Source organism: Acomys minous, assembly GCF_964271855.1.
Source record: "Acomys minous genome assembly, chromosome: 15".
NCBI lineage: Eukaryota > Metazoa > Chordata > Mammalia > Rodentia > Muridae > Acomys > Acomys minous.
The window spans coordinates 7,185,044-7,200,723 of NC_140497.1; the positions used below are offsets into that span (position 1 = coordinate 7,185,044).

The following is a 15,680-nucleotide window of genomic DNA, read 5'->3' on the forward strand; positions in this document are numbered from 1 at the left end:
TGCTATGTGACAAGCCTCAAGAAGGCCCTTGAGTCTAGGCTCTTCACTGCCAGCTTGCTCCTGGCCCTAGCACCCTCTGCTGCTGGATGTCCCAGATGCTGACACCTCAGATATGCAACATACAGCTGTTGGGCTCCTCTGCTGAGCACCTGGGTCCTAGCTCACACCTGAGCCTTCTGAGTAGATCCCCTAGGGGCCAGGAGGGGGCACAGAATCCAAAGCCACTTTATTCACTTGAGTGGTTTCCAGTAAGAGTGACCTTCAGGCTTTGGTATGATGTGTTGACGGTCAGTTCCTGCTGAACTCTTGGCTCCTGGCTGGTTTACGGCTTTATTGCTGTGAAGAGACACATGGCCCAGGCAACTCTGATAAAGGAAAACATTTCATTGGGGCTGGCTTTCAGTTTCAGAGGTTTAGTCCATTATCGTCATGGCGGGAGGCATAGCAGTTGGCAGGCACACATGGTGCTGGAGAAGGAGCTGAGAGTTCTACATCTTGATGTGCAGGCAGCAGGAGACTGTCTTCCACACTGGGCGGAGCTTGAGAATAGGAGACCTCAAAGCCCGCCCCCTACAGTCACACATTTCCTCTAACAAGGCCACACACCTCCTAATAGAGCCACCCCTAGTGGGCCAAGCATTGAAACAGGAACCTGTGGGGACCACACCTGATCAGACCACCATAAGGTTCCCATTGCCTGTGCAGTTTACAATCCTAGGCTTGTATGACTCTCCCTTTGTAGCAGCTTGGCCAGACCTGTGTGTCTGTGGACCAGAGGGAGGACCCTGAGATGTTTTGCAGAGCTGGATGCCCAAAGCCCAAATATGCACTCACTTCCCCGCCTGGTAAAGTGAGACTAGCTTACTAATTGCCTACCCTGGGGACAGGACAAGGGTGGGTCCCTCTAGGTTCTCCACCTGCCAGAAGTCGTGTGACGAAGAAGCTCTTGGTGCTGTCCCCAACCTCCAGACATGGGACCTGAGCAGGCATCCCTAACTTTGGACCACCTGTTTCAGGCTAACTGCTACAAGCCACCAGATGCTAACTGTGAGCCTTGCCCTTGCTGGGTAACAAGCCGAAGAGGGACATAGAAGTCACAGGAGCCTGGGCCAGTGTCCCACCTATGCTCTGCCCAGCTCTCCTGACCACAGGGGCCTTGGCTTCCTTACCGTGACACATCCGAACATACTACATCATCGCGCTTGGCTCTCACACCTAGAGTTGAGTAGTAAATAGAGACATACAAAGTGGGGGGGAGCAGATGGGAATTCCAAGGGGCCAAGGCAGAGACCACAGCCAGGTGTCCGGCGTGTCCACTGGGGCTTCTCTGACCCCTGATATAACCTGGATAAGGTTCTTTGGGGGGCCCTGGAGTGTGTCAAACTCTGGGACCCCTTTTGGGTTATCCATTCTCTTTCATAAAGCCCTTGGCTGGAGAGTACTCTTCTTCTGCTCACAACCTGGATGTGGCACAAACACACTCTTAGGAGGCGCTTGTGGGGGACCCTCCCTGCGGCCCCCCCACCCCACCCCTGCTCACTGCATTCCAGGGCTGCTGAACCTAAGCCCCAGTCCTACCTTCACATCAGATGCCTTCACACCTTAAAGCTGTACCTAGTGAACTGGATATGGCAGCACACACCTTTAGGCAGGGGGGGTGTGTATGGGGGCGGGGGTGGGGGTGGTGGTGGGGGTGGGGGTGGGGGTGGATCTCTGCGAATTCAAAGGCTGCCTGTTCTACATAGCAAATACCAGACCAGACAGCCCTGGCCAGGCCTGCTGGGAACAGCCAGGCCAAACCAGAACACCAAACTTTCTTTGGAGAGCTTTCCACTTTGAGAAGGAACAACCTTGGGGGTGAGAGTTTATAAAAAGGAAACCAAACAAAGGTGTACTGAAGGTATCCACAAGCCCTCCCCATCTGCGTGCTGTGGCATCCCCAAGCCCAACATCCTGCCTCCCACAGCTGCTCCTGCTCTTTGCACAGAACCATTCTGCTGAGTTGTCCTAAGGGTACAAACCACGGGAGTTGTCGGGCCTACCCTGAGATTGCTGTACCTGCTGTATGCCCCAAGGGAAAAGCCAGGGGCTTGTCAACGAATGCCACAGCAAGCCTCCTGGGACTTCCTTTGCTCAGAGTTTTCAGACTACAGCTGACCCCAACGGCTAGTGTCCGCTACTGAGCTTGCCCATTGTGTGTGGCTCTGGCGCTCTCTCTCCTCTCCTCTCTCCCTCTCCCTCTCCCTCTCCCTCTCTCTCTCTCTCTCTCTCTCTCTCTCCCTCCCTCCCTCCCCCTCTGTTTTACACACACACACACACACACACACACACACACACACACACACACACACACTTCTATAAGGATCCCTGAACTGACTTGACGTCCTGAGCTTCCAGCTACCCCTTCCTTTGTGATGCTAATTTCCTGCATCTTGCTAGGGGCTCCTGGGGCTCTTGAAGCTGCCAGGCACAAAAGGCTTAGCCAGCTAACAAGCCTGACACCAGCAGGGCGCTGCTGGGACGTGTAATGGGATGGATGGGCTTTGTCCTCTGCTGCACCAACTCCCTTGCTTTGCCTCTCTAGAGACTCAACCTGACATTTTCTGGATGGCCAGAAGCTTACTCTCAGCCATCCTCCCAAAGCAGAACACCTTCCAAAGAAGGGTGGTGCTCTGTGCTCAGGTTTGGCTTTGCTGCCAGTAGGTCTGGCCAGGCCTGTGCCGCTCACACTTAGGCAGTTGAGAGACAGTTTTCTGGTTGTCAAGAGGTGCTTGCATGATGGCAGGGCACATTTCATAGTGATGTCGGTAGTCCTAGGATGGGAGCCTGGCACTTGTCCAACACCCACCTGTATGGGGTTCTGGCTGTGGCACTGGCCATTCTTGGGTAGGCACCAGTGAGAATAGTTGTTTGTGAGTCCAGCCATAACTCTGCATGAGAACTGTGCTTTTTGCACTTTTGTTTGTTGTTTTGTTTTGGCGACAGGGTTTCTCTGTGTAGCCTTGGCTGTCCTGGACTCACTTTGTAGACCAGGCCAGCCTCGAACTCACAGCAATCCTCCTGCCTCTGCCTCCCGAGTTTTGGGATTAAAGGTGTGCGCCACCACACCCAGCCCTTTTGCACTTTTATTGCTCCATTAAATGATTTTTTTTAACACAGCTGTGTAGAGAGGATCTTTGACATCATAGTGGGAAACAGGAACTTGGCCTTTTTAAAAAAGTTAAAGAACCTTATGTGAGGCTGTTAGATGGCTCAGTGGGGGGGGGGGGAGAGAGAGAGAGAGAGAGAGAGAGAGAGAGAGAGAGAGAGAGAGAGAGAGAGAGAATCAGTCCTAAGAGAGGAAGAGAGAAAGAGGCTAAGAGAGTCAGGAGGATTTGGCCTTTTATAGTCTTGGGCAGGACCACACCCCCATGGCAGGTAGGCAGTGACATCACAGGTAGGCAGACTGGAGCAGAATGCTAACAAAGGGCACTTGCTATCAAGCATACATGCACACACACACACAGAGTACTTTTTTATGAGAGAGAGAGAGAGAGAGAGAGAGAGAGAGAGAGAGAGAGAGAGAGAGGGAGAGAGAGCGCTCACTTCATGCAGGTCCAATCTGACCTTTTTTGGGTATGGAAGGCTTCAGGAAGGAAGGCCCAGTCTGCCTTTCAGTAGCTCCTGACAGTACAGGGCAATGCCTCCTCCTCCCTGGCTAACTGAAGAAAACTGCCATTAGAGGACTGGAGAGGTTAGGAGCACTGCTTGCTCTTCCAGAGGACCCAGGTTCAGTTCCCAGCGCCTACATGGCAGCTCACAACTAGCTGTAACTTTAGTTCCACCGGTTCATATATGCTCCTCTGGCCTCTCTGGACACCAGCAGGCACTCAAGGTGCCCAAGACATGCATGCAGGCAAAACATCCAAACACATGAAATAGTTTAAAGGAAAATCTTTAAAATAATCTAAATATAAGAAATTTTAAAAATCAAGCGAAAGATTCCAAGGATTCCCTTTACAGACCTTGCCCAGCTGTGACCCCGCCCCCAGCCTCCTCCCCTGCTCACCCCACGGGTTCTGTCTGCTCTCAAGTTCCTTCTGCACCCTCCCAGGACAAACTCCTGCATTGAATCCTGGGCTGGCAAAGTGCTGGGTCTGGATGGAGCAGAATGCTGAAACTGCCCCCAGGAGCCCCCAGCCCAGGAATGACCCACACGCACAAGAGGAGGATCCGTCACTGGTCCCTCCACTCCTGGCTGAGTATCTACCCGGCTCAGCTCAGAGCCATTGTCACCCTCAAGTGGGTCCAGCCACAATTTCCCACACCTGTTTGGTTTGCTTATCTCTTCTGGGGGTATTGCCTATTCAAGAGACTCCCCGATTCTACCCACCCAGTCGAGGCAATTTACTCTCTGTACTAAAAGTTTACGCCTAGTAGCACCTTTGTGACGATGAATGAATACCTGCCCTGAGTGGGGCAGGTGCAGGAGTAAACAGTGGGCTCCTTGGGTGTTTTCTGACAGACCCGTGTTCCGCTCTATGACACACAGAAAGCAGGGCGCTGCACATAAATACTGGGGGATAGGAAGACGAGCCCCTCTTCTTGCCTTGAAACCAGAAATGTTTGGTTGACAGCGTGTGTCTCTGTGGCGTCCTGAATGCCCTGTGTTTAGGTACACCTTCTGGCCATCTGCTGTTTGCAGTGGCCTTTGGAGTTGTCTGCAGATAACCTGCGCAATCAACAGTGATTGGAACGGGCTCTTCCACCCTCAGGCCAGAAAGGCTTGTGGGACGCGTTTGAAGCTAAAGGGTTCTCACCTGCTTCAGTTCCTCCACCCGGAAGCAGCAGAGAAGGGTCTAGGGAGAACTGGCAAACCCAGCTGAGCCGCCTGGGACGTCGGAGTGCACACAACTTCCCTACAGTCCAATTTAGATGCCAAGTGGGAAGCCCAGGGCAGATCCCGAGATACGGGGAGCTGGGGCACAGGTGCGCCTTAGTTAGTGCAGGCTGGGCTGAGCAGAGCTCGGAAGACCCCAGGACAGAGCGACTCGGGAGATGCATGCACCGCCCTTCTTCCAGATCCGCCCCTAGCCCGCCCTTGTTCACTCCTGCAACCCCGCCCTTGCCCCACCTCCTCCCTAGGACCCCACTCTTGCCCCCTCCCCCTGAGTCCCCGCCCATACTCCCGCCTCCTCCCTTGAGATCCCTTTCCCACTGTCCCGCGGCAACGGTCGCTTCAGTCCTCGGCGCCTCCACCCCTCCCCCACCCTCGCTCCGGCTCCCGCTTTCCCTTCTCCCTCCCTCCCTCCCTCCCTCCCTCCCTCACCGCCTCAGTGGCCCCAGACCGACCGGCGGGCGGAGTCTGGGAGCGTGGCACCTGCTAGCAAGTGAGCTTGCCGGACGCGAAGAAGACTATCCCCAGCACAGACAGGTGTGCGCGGGGTAGGGGCGACGGGGGACAGAGGAGAGAGGAGGGGTGAGATACCGAGAGAGGAGAAGGAGGGGGAGGTTACGGGAATGAGGGTTGGGGTGGCAGAAGAAGGGCGTGGGCACCAGTTAGCCGCCGAGAACCATTCCTGTCTGGATCCCTTTGCTTTGCTACGGGACTGGGTCTCCCCCTACATTCGACCTCCTCCCGGCTGGAACTCCAGCTCAGAGCAGGGGTCTCCCTAAGTGTCCTCACTGTTAAGAGTGAGATTCTGCTCACGCCCCCAGAATCACGTGGTGGAGGGAATCCCCTCTCACACCAAGCAAGGTGTCACCTGCAGGAGGCGGGGCTCGTGCCTCCCCAGGGCGCGTCTTAGAACTACTATTCAAGCTCTCTCTTGCTCCTTCCAACCTAGTGATTGGGCCAGTGTTCCCAACAGGTGCTGCGGTAGGCTGGGAGGCTTGAACCAGCACCACCTGGTTCTCTGGCTGATCTCTGGCCCAGGCTGCTTTGCTTTCTTTCTTTTTTTTTTTTTCTTTCTTTCTTTCTTTCTTTTTTTTTTTAAACCAAAAGAAGCTTAGCCTGCAGGTTAAAAATAATACTCTCCTTTTCTCTGCTAACTCCAAAGTCTCCCACTAGGAGTTACTTTTTAATCAGGCCCCTGGCAAGTGCCACCTGGCTTTTTTGAAAGCCTCCTGGTCATGGCCAGTCCTGCCCCCACCCCCACCCCAAACAGCTGCAGAGAGAGCCATGGGCGGGTGAGGGTTAAGATGCCCAGCTGCCCAAAGGATGTGCTGCAAGGCCGTGGGAGGCCCCAGGATGTGTGGCCCTGGCAGCGGGTCACCACCAAAATAAAGTGCCACCCTTTCTCCTTGGCTGCTGGGGGTGGGGTGCGTGCTCCTGTCTTCCAATAAGCCAGAGACCACTTGGCCAGGTAAGAGTGAGGTACTTACCTGGAGGAGGAGCCCCAGGGCCTTGAGGAGGTCTTGTAATGTACTGACCCCCATCTGTCCCAGAGCTGGTCTCAAGACCTGAGCTTGCCGAGAAAGGCTCTGCAGTTCTACCGCAGCCCTGATCAGCGGCAGCAGGGTGAGGGACCGTCACTTTGTTCTTAAGTTTTCTGGCCTCCAGAGCCCTGCAGCCTAAGGCAAGGTTCTGTTTCATCTTGTCACCTTGCCCTACATGCAGTGACCCAGGCAGAGGCTTGAGAACTGGTCACTTAACACTCTCAAGTCCAGTGTAGCCAAGAGCCAGTACCCCGTCAGGGAGATGGCAGAAGTGTGCCCCAGCTACCTTGCCAAATCCTATAGACACAGAGACTTGGATAAAAGACTTGCAGAGAGTGAAGGGTGTGAGGGGACAAGAATGGCAGTGGAAGGCACCCACGGGCCCGAGCACAGTCTCAGGGCTGAGGACCCCGTCGTTTCCGTGTGACTATTCAGAGCTCTCTGGTTATCACTTCTCTGCAGAGATGCCCTAAGTTCCTTTGGTGGGGAGGCCCTGAATGGGGCAGACTGTCCCTTCCCCCACACTGCCAAGGCCTTCTGTGGATGTGCCCTACATGTAGGTCCCAAGGCAGCTCCGTTTGGGGGTCCCCCAAGTGCAGACATTTGTCTTACAAAGCCCGTTGTCTTAGTCACCTCTGTACAGAGGTCGTTTCCGTGAAGGTTACTTCATTTCATTTCTGCAAAAGGTGACGAAATATGAAACCAAGAGAGGATCCTCGAGTAAGGAATAGAACAGGTGACCTGGCTGTGCCAGCTGAGGCTCCAAAGATGCAGCTGTCACCAGTATGAAGGTGACAATGACAGGAATACCACTACCTATGTGTGCCCAGCTGTTTCTGTGCCAGTCCCTGGAAGAAAGTGACCAGGACAGCACACCTGGTCTCTCATGGTCCTCTCAGTGTGGGACTAGGGACACCTGAGTCTCTGCCTCTGATGAGCAGGTCCTCGTCTGCCCCGCATGTTATGGAAGTAACAGCAGCTTCCCTCTGAAGGGCCAGACATTTAGGTACAGAGGTAGCTGCTGCTAGTTTCCCCTTGGAAAGAGCCCTAGAACGTAGGCACATGAAGTTGGAGCTCTTGGTGGGGGGGCACTACACCTGTGAGAAAGCCCCTTAGAGCGGTGCCGCCTGAATAGAGTGTCCGCTCCGGGTCACTGCTGAGAACCAGGGGCCCTTTGTGGTCGTGCCATGGCTTCAGGATGCCACAGGCCAGGGAAGATGCAGTGATGCCCCCCCTGGCCCCATAGAATGGAACTTTCAGAACTTTGGGGCCTTGATCAGTTAGTGAACACACCATGACTAGATGCCGAGAGACCCTGGGACACCCAAGAGGGCCAGTCACCTTGAGCCAAGCACAGGGAGTTATGTGGCTCAGTCATGAACTGCAGCCACCACAGTCAGCTCTGTGGAGTCGCAGGAAACACCCCTCACCCCCCCCCCCACCCTGGGAATGTTCAGGGTTACTTTGGAGCCCTAAAGGGCAGATGCTAAGAAAGTGCTGGCCACAGAACGCCTACATTTCGGCTGGGGAAGCTCTAGGCCTCTGACTGACAACGTGCAGAACATCACCAAAATTCCCAAAATGGAATAAGAGCAAAACCAAAACAGATCTGCTAGGGAAGTAACAGTGGACACGGGCTACGCCCCTTCACATAGTTCCTCTGTCTGTCACAAGACAAAACCAGCTTGGGAGAGGTTCTGCGTGCAGGAGGCAGAGGAGGGGGTGGGGTGGGAGATGTGGGAGGCATCAATGATCCTGAGTGGTGGGCTGGAACCAGAGGCACTCATGTGAGGCCTGTCTCTGCACTCCCACCTGCACTTGCTTCCGCTCTGTGTGGGCAGCCGGTGGAGAGACTGTCGCAGTGACTTATCCTCCAGGGTGTTGCCTCCTTTACCTGCACTGGCGCTGAGTCCTGTCTGGTGCTGCGTTCTGCGCCAGCCGCCAGAAGGCAGGAATTGCCCTGGCAAAGACAACAGTAGGTGTATAATAAACACTGGCCAACCGACCAGCGAGTCGGGGGTGGGGCTTTGCTTTGGTTCTTCACTGTGTTTTAGCCAAGTTCCAGCCACCTGGTGACTTTTCACAACTGTGGATGGGTTTAGCCTTGCCCTTGTGTGTGTGTCTAGTGCCTGGGGTTCTGCCAACCTTGGGATTGTAAAAATTAGTCCAAACGGATGCAGTCTTCAGGAGTGAGCTTCTGTGCCTGTGGGCAACACCAGCTGCCCCTCACCCTTCTGTTGTGCCCGAGCCTCCCACTCTGCCTGATCATGAGCAGTTCAGGCAGTGTTACCCCCATGGGGGTGTTCTCACTCATAGCACACCCAGGGGCTCCTATGCAACGGAAATAACACTGCTGGTGCAAGGGAGGCATGAGCAGCAGGCATGCGGAACCCTCACCAGGAGCTGAGGGTGGCCTAGAGGGTCAGATGTCCCCAGCCTTGCACTGCTCTTCATCATTGCTGAAGAAAGTGCCTGGGACATTCTCGGTTGTCCTTGGAGGTAGAGTAGGGACAAGAGAAGCAAGGCACCCTTTCACACTCTGGACACCTTTAGGTATGAACACATATAGCATCACCCTGGTTTCTCCTTCAGAAAAGTGTGGGACACTGACACCCCCAACCCAGATTAAAATTCTCTTCACTAGAATTTAGAAGACGCGTGTGTGTGTGTGTGTGTGTGTGTGTGTGTGTGTGTGTCTGTCTGTCTGTCTGTCTGTCTGTCTGTGTGTTTTAACAGGGAAATTCCCCTTCCTACTTTTTACAGTCATAATAATTTGGTTCACAGAACCCAGCAGTAGGTCTCTGGTCAAGGGTCAGCTGCCCTTGGAATCCTGTCGGTCCCAAGTCACTACATGCAGGTGAGGCAGGTAAGACAAAGCTAGGCCCTGCCTGTGCTATTCTTACCATGTGAGGTGCTGCATGGAGTGCACCCACCCATGTTCCCTAAGGTCTGTCCCCAGACCATTGCAGGGACAGCTCGAGGAACTTCATACGAAGCTGATGTTCAGAGGGTGACAAAGGGCAGTAGTGACAGTGGGTAGTGTGTATAACCATAGTGGGACATGTTTTGTGTTAGATAGGCAGATAGGCCAGCTGTCCATACCCAGGGCCACTGGGAGCTGGGGAGGAAGTGGGATGGAGCACAGGCATGGCTGGACAGACACTGCCTGGAGCTAATGCCTGCCCTCTTTGGGAACATTGCTACTTATGGGACCATGGACATTCCCTGGCCGGGCAGCCTACTTCCTATCTGAAGGGCCCACACTGCAAACAGAGGTTCTCAGGCCCCAGACGCCTGGATTTCTAGGGCCAGGCATCTGGGTATAATAAGACTCTGACCAGCAGCAGCCAGAATCCAGGAGGGACAGGCCGCAGAGTCAGGTCCTCTGACGCTGGTGCGGGTTTTCTCTGCAGGGAGGCTAGGTCTGTCTGAGGAGGATGTTGAGCAGTGCCTTTGAAGTTGGGATCTGTTTAGTTCTGAGCCCCATTTCTTAATTGGGTTATTTGGTTTGGTGGTGGTCAATTTCTTGAGCTCTTTATATATTTTGGATATTAGACCTTTATCAGATGTAGGGTTGGTGAAGATCTTTTCCCAGTCTATAGGCTGTTGCTTTGTTCTGTTGACAGTGTCTTCTGCCTTTACAGAAGCCTCTCAGACAGGACATTCTCCACAGTTATGTGGAGAGCGGGGACTGACTCTGACATGAACTCTGGTGCCCCATATTTGACCTCCCCTTGGTGGGGAGGCCTGGTGGCACTCAAAGAAAGAATAAGCAGGCTACCAAGATGAGACTTGATAGCCTATGACCATGTAGTGGGGGAGGAGGTCCCCCTCGGTCATAGACCTAGGGGAGTGGAATAGGGTGAAAGCAGGAGGTGGGGAGGAACAGGAGGATACAAGTGATGGGATAACAACTGAGATGTAATCTGAATAAATTAATTTTAAAGAAAAGAAGTTGGGATCTTTATCATCTGACCTGTGCAGGAGGGAGTCTCCTAGGGAAAGAAGTATTGGAGCTCGGTGAGGCAGGGGCATCAGAGCTCAAAGGTAAATTGAAAGGAGCATCCACCCGTGGAGGATAGATTTCCTGTGGAGACACCAAGGCACTGCACCTAGGAGTGTTCCACTCTGGCTTCTCTCAAGAATGCCTGAGGACACTAAGCCACAGAGAGGAGTTCTGTGGAGCAGTCTCCTGGGGCAGGTGACAGAGAGGGCGGCTGCTGGGCGGGGCAGGGTGAAGCCAGCAGTGGTGCCTTTGAAACAATGACACTTTCTCTTTAAATTCAAGTTCACTTCCCAAGAAGCTTCGCCAAGCAAGGTGTTTGCCCAGCTTTCCCCTGGAGGAAGAGCACAGCTATGTTTGTTCTGGACCTGGGAAGCTCTGCTTCGCTTAGAGGCTTTAAAAATGTTTTGCGTAGTCTGAAAAGCCACCAGCCTGGCTTGGAAAGCTTGCCCGGCCAGTGAGGCAGACTGGGAAAGCCAGAGAACTGGTACTTTTGTGCCCTTGAAACAAGAACCTAAATGTCAAGGAGAAAGAGTGGTTTTTTTCCTTACACAGAAATAAGCACTATTTTCCCCTATGCAACCCCTATTTCAGTGTAAGCGAAGGTTGTTTTTGTTTGTTTGTTTGGGCTGGGAGTATTTGTTTTGGTTTTTAGTTTTCCGAGACAGGGTTTCTCTGTGTAGCCTTGGCTGTCCTAGACTTGCTTTGTAGACCAGGTTGGCCTCGAAATCACAATGATCCACCTGCCTCTGCTGGAATTAAAAGCATGTGCCACAATGCCCAGCATTTTTGAGAAGGTTGTTTTTTATTTTTATTTTATTTTGTTTTTTGGGGAAGGTTGTTGTTGTTGTTGTTGTTGTTGTTGTAACTATCAAGGCAGCCTGCTACAAGCTGTTGGAACCTGGAACACAAGCCTAACTTCCCACATCTTATATATCTCCCTCAAAATCAATGCTAAAGACTACGTGGTTTTGTTCTTGTCCAAGGAAACAATCCTTCGGTCTTCCTGCACCCTGACCTCATTTTCCTTTGACATCACAGCCTCATGTCCGACTGCTGGTGGTTCATCTTGTGCAAGGAACGTGGCCGAAGCAACCCTCCATCGCAGCAGCACCATGGCGCCTCAAGGGATGAGACTGACCACCAAGTGGATGTGTCTGATGGCATCAGACTTGTTGCAGACACAGCAGAGGCGATGGCCACAGCCCCAGGTAGGTGTTGATCCTCCAAGCCTCTCTCTGATCTGTGCTGATGACTCTAAAGTCCTGTGCCCAGCCACTGGGACCCAGGTTGAGTGGCCGAGCCCCTGGCTATGTTGTCGTGGGTTAACCTCAAGTGTCGTAAGAAGAGTCTCCTGGGGAGACTCAGGCTAGAGATTATGAGACATGTGTCTTTGGGCTTTAAATACAGCACAGTGCACCAGAAGGGGACTATTTGTAGTCTTTGCTTCATTTCTTTGTGTGAGTGTACTGTTGCTTTAATTTGGTATGTTTTATCTTAACATGCAAACCAGTTCCCTGCTACCAGAAAGGACAGAATTAAAGCCATGTAGTGTGAACTCCCAGACATCTAGGGCATAGGCTTTGCCCAGGATCTGCATTAGGCTAGTCATGGCCCTGGCCGGCCTGAAGCTCAGCTGTGTGAAAGAAGGCCAGAGTGAGCCTTGGGTTTGCATACTTTAACTGTGCCTCCCTACCCTGACGCCCAAAGTAAAGCATGAAGCAGGCTGAGCACACGTGACCATTCCATGGAGGGGGGAGTGTGAACTCCAGGGCTGTCTGCTTCAATGGCTGACCAAGCATCGGGCTTGCATGTACCTTGCTGCTGTCCTTGAATCTCCGGGCCATGCCCTGGCTGGCGTGGGTGGCAGTTGGTCTGACCCATAGGACCACTTGGGCGCTGTGCTCTGAGGCTCCCCTATCTGGGACCCTTGCCCAAGGCTGTGTGTCTTGTTCAGGGTGTCTGTAGTAACAGACATTAAGGTTTAGGCCTAGTGCTCTCATGCCAGCTTCTGAGGAATGGTGCTTTTCCTGGTGACCATGACTCAGAGATCTCTGGACCCAGCATTGTGAGCCATACCTTCCACCTTGGCTGAAGGAGGGATGGCATCTCATGCGGTGGCCCTTGCTGAGGTCTGTGGCTTGTGTTGCAATTTCTGTCCCTCTATGACAATGACTGTCCTGTCCTAAAGGAACAGCGGAGACCTGCCTTCCAAGGTGGACCCCCAGTGGGAACTGGGGAACCAAGCCTTCCTTGTCATGAGCCACACAGTTACGCTTCTCCAAGCACTGGTCTCAGAATGTGAGAAGAAGGTATCAGAGCGAGGCTGCCATCACAGGGCTGTGCAGAAGGGGAGCGCCCCAAGAAATCCTTGAGGGGCCTGTTCAGTGGAAACCCCTCAGCACTGTTTACACTGGCTGGAGTGTGACAAGTCCCTCAGGGCTCAAGCCACCTTGGCTGTCCAAGGCTTGTGCCAGTTGACACCAGCTGGCACTTGCTGGCCCTCCCTAGGCCTCTGTAGGAGCCTCACAAGTACTGGGTTAAGGCTGTTCTGGGACAGGACTGCTGGTCAGGAAGACCTGTCAGTATGTCCTCTTTGTTGACGAGACGTTGACTGTAAAACAGAAAGCCTAGCTCGAGATCAGGCTTTGTCACACTTACTTGGGTGTGGCACGTCCTGAGCTTACCACTGCACACAGCAATGGCAGGTACCCCAGGCTTCCGGGAGCCATGCAGGCTGCTGGACATCACTCCACAGATCTTAGCTCTGACTCACATCACTGGCGACTCCTTCCTCCTCTGTGTATGTGCTGGTCCGCCTTGACCCGGAGCCATGGGGCCCAGAGTGCTGCTAAACCAGTGAGTCCCAGGCAGCGGCCCCATGGGATGGCTCCAGCAGATGGCCTGTGTATAAGCTCTGTGCAAAAGAACCCAGACACTCTCTGTTTCCTCAGTGATTGAGAAGGGCTGTGATTCGTAACCTGGGGCCTGAGTGGAGCTCATACCATTGACTAGGTCCCTGCTCTGGGCTGCTTGCCTTCTTTTTTTCTGGCTACATTTCCCAGATTATTCTAGAAGCCCTTTGAAGTGATGTATCTCGCGTGTCAAAACTTGTATTTTTAAATCGTTCATTTTTGTAATGACAAAATATACACAACAGTTTCCACCCTAAACATTTAGTACATAAAGTATGCTTCCACGCACGCGCACACACACACACACACACACACACACACACACACACACACACACACACACACACACACACACACTGTCTCCAGCACTCCCATTTCCCCAAACCCCAGCCCTAGTCCCAGCCCCTGGAAGCCACCACTCTGCCCCGTGTCTGGGTGGTGCCTGTCCTCATTGAGTGCTTTCACCTCATGGCTGGATCATTCACCCAGCACGTACTAGAGACATGCTGTGTGGGTCAAGGCCGAGTCACAGCCCAGCACGGGGCCTGGCACGTGGCCCCACTTGAATGTCAGTGGAGCCCTGGGCTTTATCCCCTGACTCGCTTCCGTGAAGAGTTCTCTGCGTGGTGTGCTTTCCATCCCTGCGTGTCTCCAGAGACGGCTGGCAGGGGGACCAGTTGGTTTGCAAACCGTTTTGCAGGCTGAGTCCCCCAGCACCATGTCTGCCTTCGGCCGGCACTCTCCTGCCCCTGGGGTTGCGCGGAGGTTTGGGCCACGCTGGGTAAACACTGATAAGCCTGTTTTCCAGCTCGCTTGCTGCAGTCTGTGGCCTTCCGTGTGATCTGGTGTCCCGTCAGCCTTCTTCATCTCAGCACACCACCGCAGTAGTGTGTTTTGCCAAGCAGTCCCTAAAAATCTGCCGGTAACCACTTCAGTCAGCTGTGGGAGGCCTCGATGGCACACGGAGAGGCCTCTTCCAGGGGTCCCATCTGGCACATCAGACACCCGTGTAAAGTGACACTGCGAAAGGCCACAGCCTCACTCAGTTGCCTCTGACCTTGCCTCCCTTGGTCAGTCTTTGCTGGGGGCCCATCCTCACCACAGGGCCATCTTGCTACGGAGGCACCTCTCCTGATGCTCTGTTCTGACTCTGGTGAGGCTGGAGTAAGTCCATCCCGAGGGCCCCTGGCCCTGAGACTCTTCCTGCACTCTTTCTTCGCTGTGGTAGAGCTGGCTTTTCTGGAGAAAGTTTCCCCCTTCCATGAGGGACGGACTGAGGAGGCTCGGCCTTGCAACTGGCTGGTCTCTCTGGCTCACCCTCTAAGGCCCAGCCATGCCTGTTTTCTGGGGCCTCCCAAGTTTCCCCAACACTGAGGTTCCTTTCTGCAGCCATCAGCGTGGCTCGCCTGATCATCGGGCCGATAGCCCAGGGCACGCCTCTCTTTTCTGGCCTGAGAGAGGCTGCTTGCTGTGTCAGGGCCTCATGTCTACTCCGTCGCTCACCTGTCAGCACTTTAAAAACAGGGCTGCCCCTGGGGATCTGTTGCTTTTACCTGAGAGGCAGAGGCAGGAAGACCATGTATTCATGGCTATTCTCAGGTAGGTGGAAGATCCAAGGCCAGCCCGAGCCCAGGAGACTGTCTCAAAAGCAGACAAACACTAGCATGAAGCTACCTCTGTCAGAATGTGCTTGGAGTCTAAGATGGCCCCTTGGAGTAGGGCAAAGAAGATAGTGTACCGGGGCACTCCACGTCTCTCACAGATACACATACACCTCCCTTCATGCAGCCAGCACACAACTCCATGTGGAGATCAACCTGTAAGGTCCTGGAATAGAGGCTAAGTGATGCCTTGTATCTACCCCCGCCAGAGGCCCCCGGATGTACCCATCATGAGGGCCAGGCACTGAGCCTCCCTGCCACACACCTCACCTCTTGTCAGGGGCACAACTAAACTAGAGGGGAACCTCTTTAGAGTAGAGACCCTCAGAGCATGCGGAAGGCTTGGGAGGGTGCCAGCATGCCCTGCTCCCAGGCACCACATACCCTCTGGGGATCTTGTCAGGGTTATACTCTAATACAGAGGAGAAGGGCACATGGGCATAGTGTGAGCACACATGTAAGCACATGTACATTTGCACACACATATGTGGGCATGGGTACACATACGAGCACACACATGGCACAGGCACACAAGCATGAGCATGTGCAGATGGCACAATCATGCACGTAAGTACACATAAGCATGCATGCACATGAACACACAGCATGGAATATAAGCATGGGTGCACACATGTGAACACTTGCACATGTGGGCATGCACATGCAAGCATGGGCACACATGCT

At 53.6% G+C, this 15,680-nt stretch overlaps 1 protein-coding gene across 7 annotated transcripts in view; it reads left to right on the forward strand.

The window, feature by feature from the left end:
* Positions 1–5,246: 5,246 nt before the first annotated feature.
* The window catches only part of MCF2L (MCF.2 cell line derived transforming sequence like), a 156,082-nt gene continuing 145,648 nt past the window's right edge, over positions 5,247–15,680 (forward strand). For 2 of the 7 annotated variants that reach the window (XM_084759493.1, XM_084759494.1), the window contains exons 1-2: positions 5,247–5,458; positions 11,462–11,631. In XM_084759493.1, the coding sequence (XP_084615619.1) occupies positions 11,466–11,631 (166 nt within the window). In that variant the 5' untranslated portion in view covers positions 5,247–5,458; positions 11,462–11,465. The remainder of the gene's footprint in view (positions 5,459–11,461; positions 11,632–15,680) is intronic. The other 5 variants (XM_084759480.1, XM_084759491.1, XM_084759498.1 and 2 more) reach the window with 5 other exon arrangements.